The sequence below is a fragment of the Lactuca serriola genome, chromosome 5 (assembly GCF_051521515.1).
Source record: "Lactuca serriola cultivar US96UC23 chromosome 5, Lser_US96UC23_V15, whole genome shotgun sequence".
Taxonomy (NCBI): domain Eukaryota; kingdom Viridiplantae; phylum Streptophyta; class Magnoliopsida; order Asterales; family Asteraceae; genus Lactuca; species Lactuca serriola.
The window spans coordinates 277,382,057-277,401,848 of NC_136412.1; the positions used below are offsets into that span (position 1 = coordinate 277,382,057).

The following is a 19,792-nucleotide window of genomic DNA, read 5'->3' on the forward strand; positions in this document are numbered from 1 at the left end:
AAATATTTGAATTATTTTCAACGGTAACATATTAATATTAATGCATAACCAATTAGACTATCATACCAACACATTTCTTTATACAAAACATGTCAGGATAATCCGAAGCCATCACCGGCCTGCCTGGTAGTAGACCATTGATCAAATGAGTTTATTTAGTAAATATTATAATTATTAAACTTATAGTTTGCAATTCAGTTTTTATTTGGTTAGGTATATTTTCTATCAATGTCTCGATTGTACATTGGTTGTTGGCAAGTTGCATCAAGATAGTTCGACTATCACAATATACAATAGTGAAAGAGGGTCGGTTAATTTAATAATCTAAAGCCAACATTTGATATCTTGTCGTGCAGTGTTGCTAAGCTACTTGATTCTATAGAGTATTTGAGTAAGGAAGCCATTTAAGTTTCGAGTACCTTGTAGATCCAATTCCAGGAGGTTGTAATAACAGGAAACCTCATGTAACATCCCAAAAATCATGACAATTAAAAAAAAGATATTTCATAAATCGTCATATAATCATATATCATTTTCAAATCAAATCCATAAAGAAATCAAAGTATCAGACAATCTCTCAAACATAAAACAATAAGAAGATGTATACAATCACGCATTCACCTTGCCCCAATCATCAAAAGTACTTGAAAACATTGTAATCAACAACCGTAAGCCAAAACTTACTGAGTTCCCCCAAAATACCCCGCAGAACAATACATATACAATGCATGCACACCAGACCCACAATATAAAATTGGATTGCTCCCGGGTCCATAGTTACCGGACTGGATTTGCCTCCAGTCCCACGGTAATGAGACCAGATTGCCTTGGGGCCCACAGTACATGGATGGATTTCCCTGGGTTGTTGGCCTACAATACAAAGTCGTACCGCCTCAACCTAACCGCACTTTTTCGACATATGTAACCAGATAACAATAACCAACAATATAAGTAATGATACAGATTTACCACTCTATATATCACTATAATATACCAACATCATACACACAAGGACATATACTACAGTACAAAGTATAGTGAGAAAACTCACATTGCAGCCTAGAAGATAACAGCACTGATCACAGATCCAATAATCAGTCCTACAGGTCACCTATACAACAGACAGAGACCAAAACTTAACTACAACCCAAAACCCTCAATTTGACCTAAATTCAAACTAGGTTAACCAGTCAACGGTGAAGGTCAAGGTCAACATTCAAAGGTCTCTACAGCCGCTCACCACATCGTGACCATCCTTTGGTCAAATCATGGCAGTGAGAGGAAAAATAATTGCAAATCAGACCATCATCACGACGTAACAATTACGATTATACCCTTGGCCTCCGAAGACTCAATCAAACACTTGGATCACTTATACTATGACACCCACATCCGAACTGGACCAAATCCTTCCTTTCAAAAGGCTTTAAGCCTTATGATAACTAATGGTTGGGCCGCAGCCCCGAGCAACGAAGTAAATCCAAAACCGAGTGTTACAGTATGGCACCTTGGCAATCGGAGCCACACCTGGAACGAAATTAATCCTGAACTCAACCTACCTCTCGGGAGGCACATCAGGTAACTCCTCCGGGAACACATCCACAAACTCTCTAACAACAGGCACATCTGAAACCGAAACCTGCTTCCTAGCTCGAGTATCAACCACATACGTAAGATAACCCATACAACCATGTTGAATATACTACCGAGCCCTGGCAGCAAAACAAAAGGTTGACCCAATCCTGGTACTCTATCCAAAAATTACCAGTTCTCCCCAACTTGGGGTTCTAACTACTACCTGCTAACCCTCGCAGTCAATCATAGCCCCGAACCTACTCAACCAATCCATTCCTACTATCACGCACATATTCCCCATGGGGATAGGAATCAGATCAATCGGATAAGGCATCCCAAAAATCTCTAGGACACAACCCTGGTAAACGCTCGATGCAGATATCCTATGCTCGTTGACGATAGAAACTCGCAACTGAAATCCTGACTCTCCAAGAGTCATATCAAAACCTCTACTAAAAGATTGGGATACAAAGGACCGACTCGCACCCGAGTCAAAAGGCACAAGAGCAGACAAGGAATTCAGTAAGAATGTACCTAGCAGAATCATAAACATAAACATACCATAAAATAACTGATAGAATAATAAATGGAAACATACCAGTAACGACGTTCGGTGCCGCCCTGGCCTCCTCTATAGTGAGCTAGAAAGCACGACCTCAAGGCCTCAGGGGCTTCATCCTACCCTGGCGTCCATTGGTGATCCTCAGAGTGGCTGGTGCTAGATCCTACATCGGCCTAGATATAAGAAATGGGCATTGGGTCTTTACATGGTCCACCTGATCACAATGATAACAAATCCTGACACTCGGTACTGGGGCCTGCTGATAACAATCCTTGGCAGAATGCTTCTCCTTGCCACATTTGTGGCATCCAGATGATGATGATCAACAAGCACCCTCATGAACCTTGCCGCACTTGCCACAAGTGCGGCCCCTCTGTCCCCCAGATCTCGAATCAGTAGGCTTGGACTAGTTCGCTGCAGGATGTGATTGAACAAGATTCTACCTCAAAATCTTCGTTTGAATCTCAATCTCCCTCCTCGCGACATCCGAAAGCTCAACGAGGGTAGCATAACGTTGTGTGGACACGAACTGCCAAATATCCGTCTTGAGCATACTCAAGTACCGATTCATCTGAGCCTCCACAGAAGCAACAAACTTAGGGCAGAAAGATACCTCTCAGTCAACATCTTGGTGATCTTTTTCACCATCTTAGTCGTATGTCGCAGATCCAAGTACTCCTTAGCCAACCTCTCCCTCTCCACCAAGGGAACGTATCACATACAGAACATCTCCGAGAACAGATCCAAGTACTCCTTAGCCAACCTCTCCCTCTCCACCAAGGGAACGTATCACATACAGAACATCTCCGAGAACAGCTCCTAAGTAACAGCAGCTCTCTGCTCAGGAGTGTAAGCACCAGTCACCAATCTCCACCAATCTTTCGCCCCTAACCGATGAAGGTTCAGGGTGCACTTGACCTTCTAGTTACCAGGGCAAGAGCATGTGCAGAAACAACCCTCCACATCAGACAACCACCTCATCGCCACAATCGGGTCCCTGACCCCATCAAACTTCGAGGGCTTCGTATCGTCGAATTCCCGGTACTGGAAGGATCTCTCTTTTCAGATCCCCGCCGCAGAAACAGTCGTGGTAGCTACAACGACATCAGCCTCAGAAAGATCAGGATAACGATCATCAAAGAGCTTAATCATAGCGGTCTTGATAGACCCAAAAGTCTCTGGCATAGACCTCCGGACAACAGCAACCACCTCAGTGGCGATGATCTCCCGAATCTGATTATCACTCAAACCTGGCCTATCTTGTCCACTCGCTCCAGATCCTGATCCTATCATCTCCACCATTCTGAAATTAAACCAAGATACATCAGAAAAGCCACAATACACATTGCTACAATCATGCGACGAGACTAAACACTTGGGGTTTGTGACTTCCTTGCTACGTGTAAGGGTCATGTGCTTTTAGCAGTACGGGCACATACTACTTTACACTCCTACCCGTATTTGTCTCAAGGATCATCCCAATCACCCAACACAAATACAACAAATAAGATATGCATACATCCTATCCTTACTCTCTCTCTCGATTAGCTAAACATTCCTCATCTGGACGACTGCTCACACAAATACTCATCCATGAAACTTCCACTAACCCTGCAACACTTGTGTATGTTAATCATACATAACATTAGATCCTATAGAAATTTGAATACTTGATTCTACGCTAAGCCCACAACCAAACGAGGAACATGAAATAAGGCTAAACCAAACATTCTTAGGCTATAAAATATTAGTTATGTACAACTATGATGTATACAGTAAGAATATACAGTAATTATGTTAATTTCATATAAGAAATAACACTAGGCAATCAGGCATCATACGTCAGACAATTCTATCATGCAATTCCTGAAGATCCATAACCTATCACTAGCATGATGTTTTATCACTATAAATTTTAACTCTTCAAAGACAACCCAAAACCATAATTGTTTACAAAACCATTGTTTCAAAAGTTTATTTCAGTTTTCAGAGTATCCCAAAATCCAAATAACATAAAACCGAAGGATGTGCACGATCACACATTCGCCTTGCCACGACCATCTGAAGTACTTGAAACAATAAACTGAAACTGTAAGACTGTGACATCCCCATTTTTTACAACCAGAAAAGACCGGTTTTGTTTATGCTTTATAAAAATCAGAGTAGCTTTTTAATAAAAATGTTGCGGAATTTGTTCCCAAAAAAACATGATAAATACGTTATCAAAGCATTTCCGAAGAAATGTATTCTTATTGATTTTGAAACATTTGGGATGTCATAGTCAATACAAAAAAATAAGCATAAACAGAACTTACATTCATTATCACTAGTGATTTATATCTCCTTAATCGTTCAGTGTAATGTAACTTCATATATATAATTTAGATCTCACAAAATATACAACTTCCCCATATATATATAATCGACTCTTACCCCCACCCCATCAATCCTCACAACGAGACTATCCATACTCTCGGACCTTAAATTTTACCTCTTACTCCCAGATCTAATCCATGCTCTCGGATCAATATTTATGCCCATTCCATACTCTCGGATTAAGGTCAAATGTCTATGCCTAAATCCATACTCCCGGATTAAGTACGAATAACTATGTCATGTCCATACTCTCGGACTAAGGACAATTGACTATGTCTTAATACATACTCCTGGATTAATGAAAATTGACTAAGTCCGATCTATACTTTCGGACTAGGGACGAATAACTATGTCTCATCCATGCTTCTGGATTAATGACATGTTTAAGGGTTCAATTCTCCATGTATATCTCACCCGTACTCATAAGAAAATACTACCCGATATTTCTCATAATTAATTTAGGTTTAATCTTTATTAGGGATGTCAAAACCCCCGTGGGACCCCGATCCCGTACGGGACTAAATTTTTAAAAAAACCGGGAGTAGAAGCAGGAGCGGGGGCAGAATTAAACCCCGCTTATTTTCGGGACCGGAGTCGGGAGTTGGTATTTCCGTCCTGTACTCCCGCGGGGGCCCCAGTTGTACATTTATGTAAAAAATATATATTTAATATAAAATACATATACAAAATAGATTTTCTAATTTTAGGTTTAGGTTAGGTTTCACTTTCCCGTTTCCAATTAATAGATATTGAAGAGGTAGTGAATTGATCATATATTTTTGGATATGTAAGTATTTTATATTTGTAATATTGGATTTGTCATATTTTACATTTTTAAGATTGTTGGAATTGTCGTTTTGTAATGTTGGATTCGTAATGTTGAATTTTTAATTTTTTAGTTTCTAAAAGATTATGTTTTAAACTTTTAAAGTTATTAAAAATAGGCTTTTTAGCCTAAACCAAAGTACTTGTTTAGCAAAAAAAAACGAATTTTAAGCATATAAACCGGGGGAACCAAGGGAATGGGGGCGGGACCGGGGGTGATGGAGGTAACCGGGGGAGGGACCTGGGGCTATGTAAACCGAGAGCCGGGGGCGGGACCGGGAGCGGGGGCAACAACTGATTTCGGGGGCGGAAGCGGGGGTAGCTATTTTCGCTCCAATTTGGTCCCGTTGACATCCCCACTCTTTATCCTAAATCATATATTATCAGGTATGTTATTTAACACGTATTTTAGGCAACATCAAATAATTCGCACATAAACATATATTTAATACTTAAATCAATACTTGTTTTAAAATCATGTTCATGAAAGGGACTATGCACTCACTTATTAAAGTGATGATTCCAAACTCGGACAGCGATTCACTTCTTAACAATATAATTTCCTTCGAAAAAACCTAGTATTATTACCACTAGATTTTAGTCTAATATTTACCGTGATTCGTGACTAAGCATTAGTCTAGATTTGTCATTAACTCCAAGTCTACTTCATGATCTATCAAGTAAGGAACAACCAGGTAGGATCATATCGGATGTAGGGTCCGTTTGGTATACGAAGTATACTGTTTGGAAATCACACTTTAAACACCTCACTAAATCACGTTTTTATGTTCACGTGCAGGTAAAGACAAGATATACAACTTTCCTTTTGACTCCGTCGGCTAATTCTCGACCGATTTTAAATTTAACAGTAAGAGAAGATTATACTGTTAAATAACCGCGTAAAATTCATAACTTTTACATACGGACTCCGTTTTCGTCATTCTTTTTATTGTTAAGCTCCTATTAATGAGATATTCAATTCCCATTTAGGTCGTGTTGGCCAAAAACCGCTCAATCTAAAATTCGAATTACGGGTTGTGCACTGTTATGACAAATCTTAGAAAAATCATAAATTCCTCATACAAAGTCAGATTTGGGCGTTCTTTTTATGTATGTTCTCGGTTTAACATATACTACAACTTTCATTTAGAACTCTAAGGCTAAAAAGTAGTTTATGAAAAAAAAATCACTTTTTACGATTCTCGGTATCATGTTGGTTTTGCCGTAAAACTTCGACAAGTCATAACTTCTTCGTTATAACTTAGATTTCGGCGTTCTTTATATGTACAGAACCCTTGTAACATATACCATAACTTGGTTAATATTAATCCTTATAAATATTCTTCCATCAAAAACTCATTTTTGATGCTCATTGTCTCGAAATTGACTAGCCCGAAACTGCAGGCATTACAATTATCTCCCCTTTGGATGATTACGTCTCGGAATCATCAACGAAACACGGTTGTATAGTGATTCCGTATGTTATCTCTTCATCCTAGGTAATAACTGTAAATTCTATGTTTCTTCGAAAGAGTATCTAACTCTTAGACTTCATGACTGCAGGCGGTGCTTGATCTTGCACCCGCACTCTGTCTCACATTAGGCTTTCAATCATGACCTTCCTGTCACAAATCTCGGCCCTTATTGGAGACTCCTCCTTCTTCTTAACAACTTAAGATAAGTATCATCCTTCGATTATCATAATAGACTGATGGGTCACATTCTAATGACCTCTCATCGTATGATGCAACCCTTAGACTCAGGTCTTTTAATGTCAAATTCCAAAACGGAATATACCATCCTTCATGACCTAATGTGATATAATCACATTTTAACATGTAGCATTTCTAGCTACCAACTTCTTTAACAACGAGCGCAATACTTCTATTGATCGCTTTGATTTCATTCTTCTGGTTCAAGTCAGATGTTACATCGAACTTGGTTCTCTAAACCTCTGTAACGACGTGAATATTCAAAACAAATTTTCATTTTTCAAACATAACATGTCTCATACAAATCATCTCAAAACTCAAGTGTATCCAATGTTATCACGGTAAAACATATCCCAGAATCTCAAATACAAAATCCTCTATTAGTGTGTACAAATCATGCCGGCACCTTCCCGCGATCCTCGGTAGTACCTGAAACACATATCACATAACACGGTAAGCATAAATGCTTAGTGAGTTCCCCAAAATAGCGCATACAGCACATAAGCCACTCGAGGCTTATAACTCGGTAAGACCCTCCAGTCGATGTGTCTCAGCGGGACCCTCTAGTCTCGTAGCTCGTTGGACCTTCCAGTTCGATCTAGCTCGTTGGACCCTCCAGTCCGGTCTGATCAAGGACCCTCTGGCCTCATGAGTTGTTGGACCCTCTGGTTCGGTCTAAATAACACATAGCATACATATAACACGATGCACATAAATCTCAAACATACACATACACATAAGACCCTCCGGTCTACACATAGATACCATTCTAGGTAATGTATAGTGAGAAGACTCACCTCGTATGATGTCTAGTATACTCTCGTTCTCGATATCCCCGATCTAGCCTCCTCCTATCAAAATGATAATATCTCTAATCAATACTCTCTTTATTTTCTCATCTCTTAAGAATGGGTAGAATACCATTCTACCCCTCCATGACCTCTCTTGAATTAGTCTGACCAAAACCCTAAGGTCAACTGAAGTCAACTCCAGTCAACGATCCAACTTTGACCTAACTCGTTGAGTGCACTCGAGTGACTCGGCGAGTCCATGCGTGTCCTCTGAATCCTCCTAAGGCCTCACTCGACTCATCGAGTTAACCTTTCACTCGACGGGTTACCACTGATCACGAATCGCGGGGAAACCCGATCCGACTCGTCGAGTCCTCTCATGAACTCGGTGAGTTTCCTCCATGGCAATACTCAATTGACCTTCTGAGATCAGATCTGTTTCTCTAACTTATAGATCTGGCCTTCTAGCACCCAAAAGTTACGTAAAGGTTCAATCTTTATGTCCATGCACCACACATCTAGCTCTATTTGATAAAAATAACCCTTATAATGGTGTCTTAGGCTCAATACTCTTATGTGACTGCTTAAAGCTAGGTTGTTGGGACTCTCTGGACCTCTTAAGGTCCAGATCTAATGTCTATGCCACAAAGGGACTCTACATACTCCATAACTCAACTAAAAAGGGGGCAAGGAAACCCTAGATTCATGAGATCCACTATATACACGAATATAGGCATGGATTCATACCTCAAACAGAAACCTTTGATGAAGTGATAGTAGATCTGAGCTCCTCAATCAGCCTAGCTTGAATCCCCTCCTTCCTTCTTGCAAGAATGCACTAATGGTGATGAAATTCGCTCCTTCCCTCACTCTCTATGCTCTCTGGTTCGTTAGGGTTTCTCAAGTGTGTGTGTGGCCGCAAATGAAGGCCATAAGGACCTTTAAATAGGGCACAGGCCCAAAGATTTAGGTTTTCTATCCACAACGCGGACTCGTCGAGTCCACTCATTAATCCGAGTCATCAGTCGCGGTCCTACTCGATGAGTTTAGGCGTCAACTCGTCGAGTCTCTTTTCTTAACTCAAAAATAAATATTTAAATTATGTACCTGGAAATCCGGATGTTACAACCTCGTAACATAGTCATCTTAGTCGGACTCAATTTGATATGACTACTAGGGTCGAAATAACAATTATATTCTTGGTCATCTCCGATTCAATGGTAACGACATACATGAACAAAACGGAATCAGTTACTGGCTTCTTGGTAACCTTGTGACTTTCCCTGATCCAAGCGCGAGTCCTGTTCTTCCGGTAGTATAGGCCTCTTCTACCATTAACACCTACTCATACTCATCCCAAGTATTGTCCCTCAGTTTATCCAAGTCGCCATACAAGAACATCATACAATCATTCAACACATCAGATAACAAAACGAAGGTTTATATTATTTCTTGAAATGATTACATAGGTGTTCAAGTTCACCCTATATTATGCCTCTAACAGGCTACACCACGTGGTACTACCTACATGGCTACTCGATCTTTGGATATAAAATTCTTATTCCTGATTCCTTGCATCGTCATCCGCTTCGTTATGGATCATTTGAAATGCTCTTGCCTTTGGTTTTGGCGGCACATTTGGCTTTGTGGCTTCTTCTCTCCCTGGGCAGTCTTGCTTGAAGTGTCCTTTACCACACTTAAAGCAGGCTTCTCTCTTGGTTGTGCATTCTCTGGCGTAATGACCAATCTTCCCATATTTAAAGTAGGTCATCTCTTTAGAGCATCTCCCAATGTGCTTCCTTTTTCACTTGTCATACCATTGTGCTCCTTCTTCGAACTTCTTCGAACCAGACTTCGAGAATTTTCTCTTCTCGTCGGACCTTGTGGATCCTTCAAACTTTCTCTTCTCACCAACTTCAACCTTGCTAGCGGTTCTTCCCTTGATCATGTCTTCAACAGACTTGGCAGCTCATATAGCTGCCTCTAGAGTAGGTGCCTGTCGTACTGGCACCGCATACTCCCAGGGAAGTCCCTTTATATATTTGTCAATTTTTGTCAGCTCGTATGGGACAAGGCGCAACGCAAACTCCATTTTGTCCGTGAATTTGTTGGTGTATTCATCGATGGACATGCTTCCTTTCTTCAAAGTCAGGAATTGGTTTTCTAGCTCGAGCAGATTTTGGGCGGAGCAATACTTGCGCTTGAAATGCACCAAAAACTTTGTCCAAGTCAGTTGCAGGGGCTCATTGGGGCTTAGAGTCTTCCCCAGGGTGTTCCACCAGCGAACAACGCCTCCTCTGAACTGACGCACTGCAAACGTGGTTTTTAGCTTGCCTTTGCAACCAAATGTCATGAACGCTAATTCCATCTCCGAGATCCAATCCATAACTCCGATCGGATCTTCTTTCCTAGTGAAAGTTGATGGCTTGCAAGTTAGAAAATCTTTGTACTTGCCTCCATTCCTCTTGACTCCGTCATCTTCGTTGTTCCTCCTAATCACCGGCGGATCAGCTTGACCAACGGTTCTGCTATAGTTTCCCTCCTTATACTGCCCATCATTCAATTCGGGCTGCTCAATAGGCATAGTAGGTTCATCCGTATCTTGTAAGAGTAGTTGCCTTGTTTCCTCCATTTGACGATCCAACATCATTTGGATCATCGTTTGTACCCCATCCATTGTGATTGGCTCTAGTGCAGTTGCTACCTCTGGTGCACATTCAATCACATGCCATTGATTATCATCTCCGTTAACATTTTCGAGTCCGCTTCGAGTCCTTACCATGTCGATCTATAAACCAATTTAAACTTTCGGTGTGTAGTGACGAGAATTTAGATAAGAAAGATTTTATTTACGATCGGTCCCGTTGACATCCCTACTCTTTATCCTAAATCATATATTATCAGGTCTGTTATTTAACAATGTATTTCAGGCAACGTCAAATAATTCGCACATAAACATATAATACTTGTATTAAAATCATGTTCATGAAAGGGACTATGCACTCACTTGTTAAAGTGATGATTCCAAACTCGGACAGCGCTTCGCTTCTTAACAATATAATTTCCTTCGACGAAACCTAGTATTATTACCACTAGATTTTAGTATAATATTACTGTGACTAATCATTAGTCTAGATTTGTCATTAACTCAGAGTCTACTTCATGATCTATCAAGTAAGGAGCAACCAGGAATGATCATATCAGAGGTAGGATCTGTTTGGTATACGAAGTATACTGTTTGGAAATCCCACTTTAAACACATCACTAAATCACAGCCTAGACATCATTCCCGTAAGTAGATCAACCAGTATAACTTTGAATAACTGATAAATCTTATTTATAGGTTCATAATAACGATATTAAATTTAAATATAAGTTATATTTAAAGTACGGTAGGCATATCTCACTTACAGCGAGTTTTATTAAAAACCGGGTTTCGCTTGATCAACGTTTCTGAGCTGAAAACTCTTCTTTTCGGAGCCTTCGGGCGCTCCGGGGCTTCCGCCTCGTGCTAGGGAGTTTACCCTAGGCTTTGGGGGATTTGGGGTGTTAGAGAGAGGTTCTAGAAAGAGAATGAGAAGTTGGAAGGTGTAAGAAGAATGCTTCACCCGACACCTCTATTTATAGGCTGGCTGGCAGCCCAACTCGTCGAGTAGGAGGACCTACTCGTCGATTCCATGGCCAGGCATCACCATCTGGTGGCTAGCCTTGGGGAGGAAGCAACGGCCAGGATTTCGCCACGTCACCCGATTTCGCAAAGCTCATTCTCAACTTAGAAAAATTATAACTCTCGCATACGAGCTCCGTTTTTGACGTTCTTTATATTCACGCGCAAGACAAGATCTACAACTTTCCTTTTGATTCCGTCGGCTAATTATTGACCGATTTTAAACTTAACAGTAAGAGAAGATTATACTGTTAAATGACCGCGTAAAATTCATAACTTCTACATACGGACTCCGTTTTTGTCTGTCATTTTATTGTTGAGCTCCTACTAATGAGATCTTCAATTCTCATTTAGGTCGCATTGGCCAAAATCCGGGCTGTGTACTGCTATGCCAAATTTTAGAAAAATCATAACTTCCTCATACGAAGTCAGATTTGGGAGTTTTTTTTATGTATGTTCTCGGTTTAACGTATACTACAACTTTCATTTAGAGTTATAAGTCTAAAAAGTAGTTTATCAAAAAATCACTTTTTACGATTCCCGGTGTCGTGTCGGTTTTACCGTAAAACTTCGAAAGGTCATAACTTCTTCATTATAACTCAGATTTCAGCGTTCTTTATACGTACGGAACCCTTGTAACATATACTATAACTTGGTTAAGATTAATCCTTATAAATAGTCTTCCATACAAATCTCATTTTTGATGCTCATTGTCTCTAAATTGACTAGCCCGAAACTGTGGGCATTACAAAGACAAATCTTAGTGAGTTCCCCCAAAGTACCACGACACAAACTTATAATCAAACAGATATCGGGTCCACAACCTCCTGGTTGGATTACCCATGGCCCACAACCTTACGGTTGGAAGGCCCCGGCCCACAACCTTTCGGTTGGCTTGACCAATACATAACGGGTCCACAACCTCCTGGCTGGATTACCCCCGACCCACAACCTCCTGGTTGGAATGCCCTGGTATGTTGACTGATAGCACAAAGTACCACATTCTTAACCCCAAATACTATGTCAACATATATATATATATATATATATATATATATATATATATATATATATATATATATATATAACAATTAACATGTATCTAGCAACATATAATCATATAACCAGTCAGCGGACAAACAAGCAGATTTATAGATCTCTACCGCATAACAACATCCTATATATCAGGATACGATCTAACAGATCACTACAACATAACAACATCCTATATACCAGGATACACAATCTAATGGGTCGTTATTGGTGCCTTCGACCCACGAGTATCATGAGGAAAACTCACCTCTCAATCCGAACAAGTAGCTGAATCGGTCTCTACTCCGAATATCAGCTCTACCCGTCACCTATTTATCAAATAGTGAATAATCTCAAATACAAATCAAAATACTCTTAGGTCAAACTTGGTTAAAGTCAAAAAGTCAAGCATGGTCAACACAATTGAGTACGCCCAACGTACGGAGCTTGTACACTTGGTGTACATGAGCATTGACCAAAACGAGCTGAGTTGACCTCGAACGCTAAGCGTTCCAGGGCTACGCCCAGTGTTCGCGAGGGGCTTCTTTCCTTTCTTATTAAGAGCTTAATCCTTAAGCTCTTTTACCGATATTCCAAATCTAGCCCTAAAATAATGTCCTTAACCATAAAGTTTCCAACTTTATGGTCTTGCATCGCCATTAAGTGCCCAATATCAAAAATTCTAACTATTTAACCCATTAAGACCTGGTAACTCATGCATGGAAGGAAACTAACAATCAAGATTATTTTTTTATACTTCTAAATGCTCCAAAAAAAAGTCTTAAATGACAACTTATATGGATTAGAGTAATCTGTACTCATAATACCAAGCTTATGGGACCAAAAGAACACCATTTCATAACTAAACAAGATCTAAACAACTCTTAATCAACTTTAGAGCTTTTTACCTCCAAATGATGTTGTTGTTCTAGATCCAGAGAGTCTCACTCCTCGAATATGATCTTCTCTTCTTCCTCTCATTCAAGGTTACCAAAACACATACAAATGCTCAAGAATGCTCTAAAATGGATTAGGTTTGCTTGGGGACAAAGGTGAGTTGGAAGCTGATGAAAAAATGCAGGTTTGGGACTTAAGGATGCTTAAATAGGGTCTAAACCCTAAAAATTAGGTTTTGCACTTTGGCCACCTACGCCCAGCGTTCCTAGGGGAACGCCCATTGTACGTACCCAACTCCCAAAATTAAGAAAATGCCAGTTTGGTCCAATTTTGCAAATAATTCACATCCACGGTCTAAAATGAAATAACATTTCATACTTAGGGTTTAAAATGAAAATACCTCAATATCAAGATGTTACATTGAGTGCTTATTTAAAATAAATGAATAGTAATAAGTGATAAAAAAAAAGCCCCCATTTGAGATGCCCTTAGTCCCAAATAAGTCGAATATCGGATAAGTCTCATTTTGTGGTAGAGTGTGAGATCAGAGTGGAGTGTAGTAGTCCTCTTTTTGGATGAACATAAATGGTGGGTCTAGATCATCCAACTAGCAAGTTTGTTTGGGTTATCGACCAGAGTAGATGACAACATTTAACTATTGTAGGTGGCCTAGTGAATTACGTTGCTAATGTAGACTTATAACCTACATACATAGATAAAATGGGATACCAGATTTATCAAATACTTTGTACATTGGTTGCCTTAATATAACTTACACAGGCCAAGGACTCCCCTAGTTATGTAGTCAAACAGTTGCTCAGAAAATTTACCAGGTAAGGTGATTCTTCCAGATGATCATCGAGTTAGGATTTGTGAGAATCGATTATGCATGATAGGTGGTTTTACATCAGATTATATACACCAATAATATTTGTTTGTAGGAATGTTATTATGATTTATAACTATTAAAATTTTATTTGCTTAAAAACCTTATGCATATCACCAAGTTTCTCAAACCTGACCCACTCAGTTTGTATGCATCACAGGTAGTGGAACTAAGACTATTGGAAACTAATTAGGATGCTGAGTGAAATAAGAATTGAGTTTGTAATAGTATTTTAGGACCTTTTTAGTATTTACTTTGTAACCTATGTTTGGATATTAATGGTGACACCATGGAATTTTAATATAATGACATAACTTATGTTATCTCAAATTGTTTTAATTAAACTGAGATTTTCCGTAACAATAACTTAAAGCGTAAAGAAAAAGTATTAATTGGTTATGAAAATATGGGAATGTCAGAGTACACATGTGTCATTTCTTTAAAGATTTACAAGTTAAAAGGCTAAAGGAACCTAAGTAATTCATTCATTCTTCATCCAAAAGCATAAGTCTTAGAGGTTAAGGAGGATTAGAGTTGTTAAGCAATGTTTAAACAAGGGGAGTATTTTATATGCTTTACTATGATACATTTAGATAAATGATTTATGTGTGAAGAAAGTTTTATGATAATTAATTGTCATGTTTTTTCATAAAATAATGTTATGATTATGTTTTTCTATATGACAAATATGTAGATGTTATGACATGATATTAACTAGGGATGAGCAAAAGGACCGAACCGGCCGGAACCGGACCCGACCTGGGAACCGGCTTCGGCCAAAATCAAGAACCGAACCGGCCCGGTGGTTCTACCGGTTCCCGGTCTCTACCGGTTCTTGTCGTGTCTTCAAATGTTGGAACCGATCCTTGAAAAATAGCATCATACGGTTCCGGTTTTTGCCGGTTTTACCGGTTCCGGTTCCCGGTTTCAAAAATCCACAAAAATAACGTCCCGGTCCTGGCCCGACCGGTTCCATCGGGTTCCGGTTCCGGTACCGGTTCTAGCCGGTTCCCCGTTCCATATGCCCATCCCTAATATTAACATGTCGTTTACATTTACATGTTACACATAGAAATCATTTTTTTTACATGCTAAGTAAAGCCTTTAAATATCGGGATAATATTACTATAGCACTATAAAATCTTCACTTTAGTTTTAAAATGTCCCTAATATTTTTTTGTTGTGGTTTAAGGACATAAACTCTATATTTACCTGTAAAAAAAAGGACCATAACTTGTAATAGTGGATGTCTATTGATGATGTGACTTAATCTTGCACATGTGTCCATTTTATTGATTTTTTATTTTTTAAAGTTTGACCCGGTCAAAATATAAGGACTTTCTTTTGTGCTTGTGTGGACTGCGATAGAAAGAAAGAACAGGGAAATAGAGAACACAGAGAATGAGATTACAATTAGATGTTCTACGATTGCAACAAGGAAAGAAGAAAGAAGGCGAATCCGAATAAGAGAATGAGTTTACTAGATACATCAGATGGAGAAAAAAACATCAGACGTAGCCATGGCTGTGACTTATGGCATCAAGGTTGTTGTCGGAGGTATGGCCATAAATCTATTAACATATAATCGAATTTTCACCGGATCTGAGAAGATAACGATCATTTCTATTCATCTGTTTTGTTTTTCACAAAGGGTCGAAGCAGAGAACACGATGATCTGAAACATTTTCGTTTTTTTTTTTCATTAGAGGGCTTGATATGGAAAACATTTAGTTTTTTTCGTGTGTGCTTGTGTTTGGTTCAAGACCAGTGGGGGGACAAAGAACAACAAAGATCTAGATTGGTTTTTAGATTTTATACATTTCGATTTTGTGTTAGTTTCGATTTTGTGATATTCATCTTTAGGAGATTTGGTAACAAAGATCTGAAGACGACACGTACAATGCTGGTTCTGTGATGTTCATCTTCAATAAAGCTGGAAGATATTTTGTTATGTTCATCTTAGTCTCCTGATTTTGATTATTGGGTGAGCGATTTTTTATTCTTAGTTTCTAGATTTCGATCCTTAGATGGTTGAAAGATTTCTTTAATGTTGGTTTTGGAATGATGATAAATACAAAATGATTGGTATCTGTACTACATTGATCGATTTTAGGATTCTTCATTTTGTCTCCATATGTTGATTTTGGGTTTGTTTTTTAAGCGGTTCTTGTGTTTTTTTTTCTTTTGACCTGGGTTCATGGGTGGGTGGTTGTTGGAGATAGATGATGGATAGTGGTTGTCAACGATAGTGTATAATGGTTAAAAAAAATAAAAAATAAAAATAAAACATGTGGCTGCCATGTCAGCACCAACCAATTCAACTAACAAAATATACTATCAACAATATAACAATGTAACTTGTTTACCCCTTCACATCTAAATGAATGGTGTTTTTGATAACTCAACAATATAACAATGTAACGTACAACAAAGTATAAAGGGGCGTCTTGCACACGAACCTTTTTAGGTAGCCCTACGGTGAACCCAAGATCAAAAAAATCTCTATGTTTATCATGTAACAATGAGATCTCAAAGAAATATTTTATTTATATTTACCCTTCGATAAAGTATTTAAAAATTTTATTTTTGATCATGAAACCCTAACTGCTCACTAACCTTAAAGCTTATGTATTCATATATGTATCTCACTAAACAAAGAATAAAGACCACTGAAATATCATTATCATGTTTTGTTTTTATACCATCTTCAGCTTATGTAAAACCTCTGGTTTAGGTTATAATGAAATAAAAGTTTTGATATAAGTTTTTCTTTTATTCACTTGTATTAAAGGCAAGAATAAGTTTCCCCCAAAATTTGGGCATAACAATAACTTCTTAAATTATAAGAGTCCCTTATCGATAAAAAAATATATATATATTATGTGATTTTCTATCTTTGAAAACTGTTTTAAATATCTTAAAGTAAAAGGATACAAAGTCTAAACACGTTAACCCAATACAAACTTCACACAAAGGTTCAAGTAAAAGGTCATTTAAGACATGACACGATGCGAAAATTAACAAATAAGTTCTTTCAACCAGTCTAATTTTCAAGTTGAAATGGTTGCCAAAGATTAGATATATACTCCAAAAACAAATGGATGAATCTCTAAGAGCCTAAGCTTTAAGCCATTAATTATTTCAATGCATTCAAGCAATGGCATTCACAATTCAAATGAAGAAAGCATGCCCCAAAATCCACAAAGAAAAATCAAATCGTATGCATGCTCTGATTCTCGACCAAAAACCAACACGTTTAAAAGTAAATTAATATGAAACAAACATAACATAACAAAACAAAAGAAAAGACAGGACCTGTTAAATCCTGATGCTGCAGTAGTAATCTCACCAGATTTTTATTCCGGCATTTTGTTTTTAAAGTTGGAAATTTCAATCAGTGATGATGATGTTCATCCTCGTCTAGTCCATCTGGAAGTCCTCCTGGGCCCACTACTTCCAACTGCAAAAAAAACATTTATAATGTATAAATAATTAATTAAATATGCAACAATTTAATCAAATGTCACAATGTGTTTATAAACAAATAATTTGCACTCACCTTGAAATATTGTGAGCAGACTGGGCATTCATGTGTTTCTCCTTTCTTTAGCCAAAACCAAACAACATCATGCTCATCCTCTTTATCAAAAAAATTACATAAAATGAGATATTATATATATTTATATGATACTACTAAAGTCTCCAAAATTACAGAAAAATAAGACTCACCCCCTTCTGCACCAGGGCAACCAACAATTCTTTGGTCATAGTAAGATTTCACAATAGCAGGAGCTTCCTACAGCCAAACACAAAACTAAACATGAGATCACAGCTTCACCAACACTTCTGATATAGGGCTTTCATGATAGATTTATACATGTTAGGGTTATGAATTGTGATATGTTAGAGTTAGGAAAGATATGGTAGAGCAAGAATACAATTCATAGCAGGTTTATTAAAGGAGAGTATCCCTAAAGGCCAAAACAGCTAAATCGTAAACTAATTTTCATGTATATGTTGCAAAGTGCTAAAATTACTTCTTAGATACCTGGCATTCAAAGCGGTATCCAGTATCCATAGAATAAACAGAAATCTTTATGGATACTGACATTATATATTGATGATATTAGGGATAGGTAACAGAAAGCTATAGTTCAGCACAAGGTGTTGACATTGTTTTGATGCTTAGACCAATTCAAAAAAAAAATAGCCAATAGCTAAGGTTAGGACTAACTGTATCCAATGAAAACAATTTCGCCTCTTTTGATAAAAGAAAAATATCATTTGAAATAAATTATTGATGTACTTTACCTTGGTACCGAATGGACCTTCAGGAAAATTGATATCAAGAATATCCCGTCCCTAATCACACAAAATAACAATCCAGATTAATCTCAATGACTGAAATTTAACAAAAAGCTCTACAAATCGAGCACAGAAAACTGACCTCAAGCTCGGCTTCAAGCTCCTCACGCTCGTGACCAGTCGCAATAGGCATCACATCTTCGACTTTCTTAGAAACGCTTCCTACAATTAACAATCAACGCACATCAAAACCACAAATCTCGAAACAATCGCATCCACAACCAATACACAGAGGTCTTAAACAAGAATTAAATTCAGATCTAAACGAAGACGATAGAAGCAAAAAAAAAAAAAAAAAAAAAAAAAAAAAAAAAAAACCTGAATAGTGACGAGCGACAACAGTGGCGGATGGCCGAAGAGTCGCCGGCGATAGTGAAGAGGTAACGATACGATTAGGCCTGGCAACAGATCGGAGTGCTAAGATCTTAGCAGAGGCTCGTCTCCACATGGTTTCACCTTCACCGGAACCCTAGGTTTTCGGCTGTTGATCTGAATGGGCGACGGGAACTTTTCTTTTTCAACACTTTGTAGGAGGAAATTTTTCGTAGAGGGTGAAAATGAAATATAAAATTGGGTGTGAAAGAATACCTTTATGCGAGGAGTGTGGGATGATCCTCTACATGAGGGTGCAGGGAGCTAGCTGCTTCCTTAAAATCAGTTGTCCTACATGCATACATACTTGTACATATCCCTCTAATTTAGCGAAGTCAACTTTTTTGTATTTTCCAACCTAATTGGGCCTTCTCTTATAAAATTAAAATCAGCCTATTTGTCTGAAAAGAACCCAATTGAGTATTAACATAAATATGAGTATTAACATAAATATATGTGAAGGGCCCAATTACTAGTCCTGATTAGCCTACGCCCGGTTTTATTCATGTCTTTTTTAAAAAGTTTTAGATTATGTAAAACTACTTTAAAAAATATTAAATTAGAAATCACTTAAATAATATAATAAAAATTATAACATGAGTTATTTCTGTAGTATGTCAAGACTAAAATATAATATGAAACAATAACATAAATATGTAAAATAATAGTACCTCGTTTACAAATTTATAGATAATAAACAAAAGGTATATAAAATAAAATTTGATCTAACTA

At 38.1% G+C, this 19,792-nt stretch overlaps 1 protein-coding gene and 1 long non-coding RNA gene across 2 annotated transcripts; one reads left to right on the forward strand and one right to left on the reverse strand.

Annotated features, from left to right (window-relative positions):
* Window positions 1-15,696: 15,696 nt before the first annotated feature.
* LOC145054402 (uncharacterized) lies at window positions 15,697-16,274 on the forward strand. The gene is made up of 2 exons (XR_013684791.1): window positions 15,697-15,880; window positions 15,975-16,274. It is a non-coding gene; the product is annotated as an uncharacterized LOC145054402 (long non-coding RNA).
* A 1,151-nt stretch (window positions 16,275-17,425) lies between these two features.
* Window positions 17,426-19,259, reverse strand: LOC145054400 (cytochrome c oxidase subunit 5b-1, mitochondrial-like). The gene is made up of 6 exons (XM_079002567.1): window positions 19,007-19,259; window positions 18,771-18,850; window positions 18,635-18,685; window positions 18,053-18,119; window positions 17,883-17,962; window positions 17,426-17,783 (listed from the first exon to the last, which is right to left on the reverse strand). The coding sequence occupies exons 1-6, from the start codon at window positions 19,134-19,136 to the stop codon at window positions 17,718-17,720; spliced, it is 474 nt and encodes a 157-aa protein (XP_078858693.1). The 5' UTR covers window positions 19,137-19,259; the 3' UTR covers window positions 17,426-17,717.
* Between the last annotated feature and the right edge of the window lie 533 nt (window positions 19,260-19,792).

Bases quoted from the DNA above. Each gene is read 5' to 3' on its own strand.
- LOC145054400 (XM_079002567.1), bottom strand. From the start codon at position 19,136: ATGTGGAGACGAGCCTCTGCTAAGATCTTAGCACTCCGATCTGTTGCC. The intron at 18,851-19,006 runs GTTTTTTTTTTT...TGTTAATTGTAG, and splicing joins TGTCGCTCGTCACTATTCAG to GAAGCGTTTCTAAGAAAGTC. The intron at 17,784-17,882 runs GTGAGTGCAAAT...TTTTTTTTGCAG, and splicing joins TCTGCTCACAATATTTCAAG to TTGGAAGTAGTGGGCCCAGG.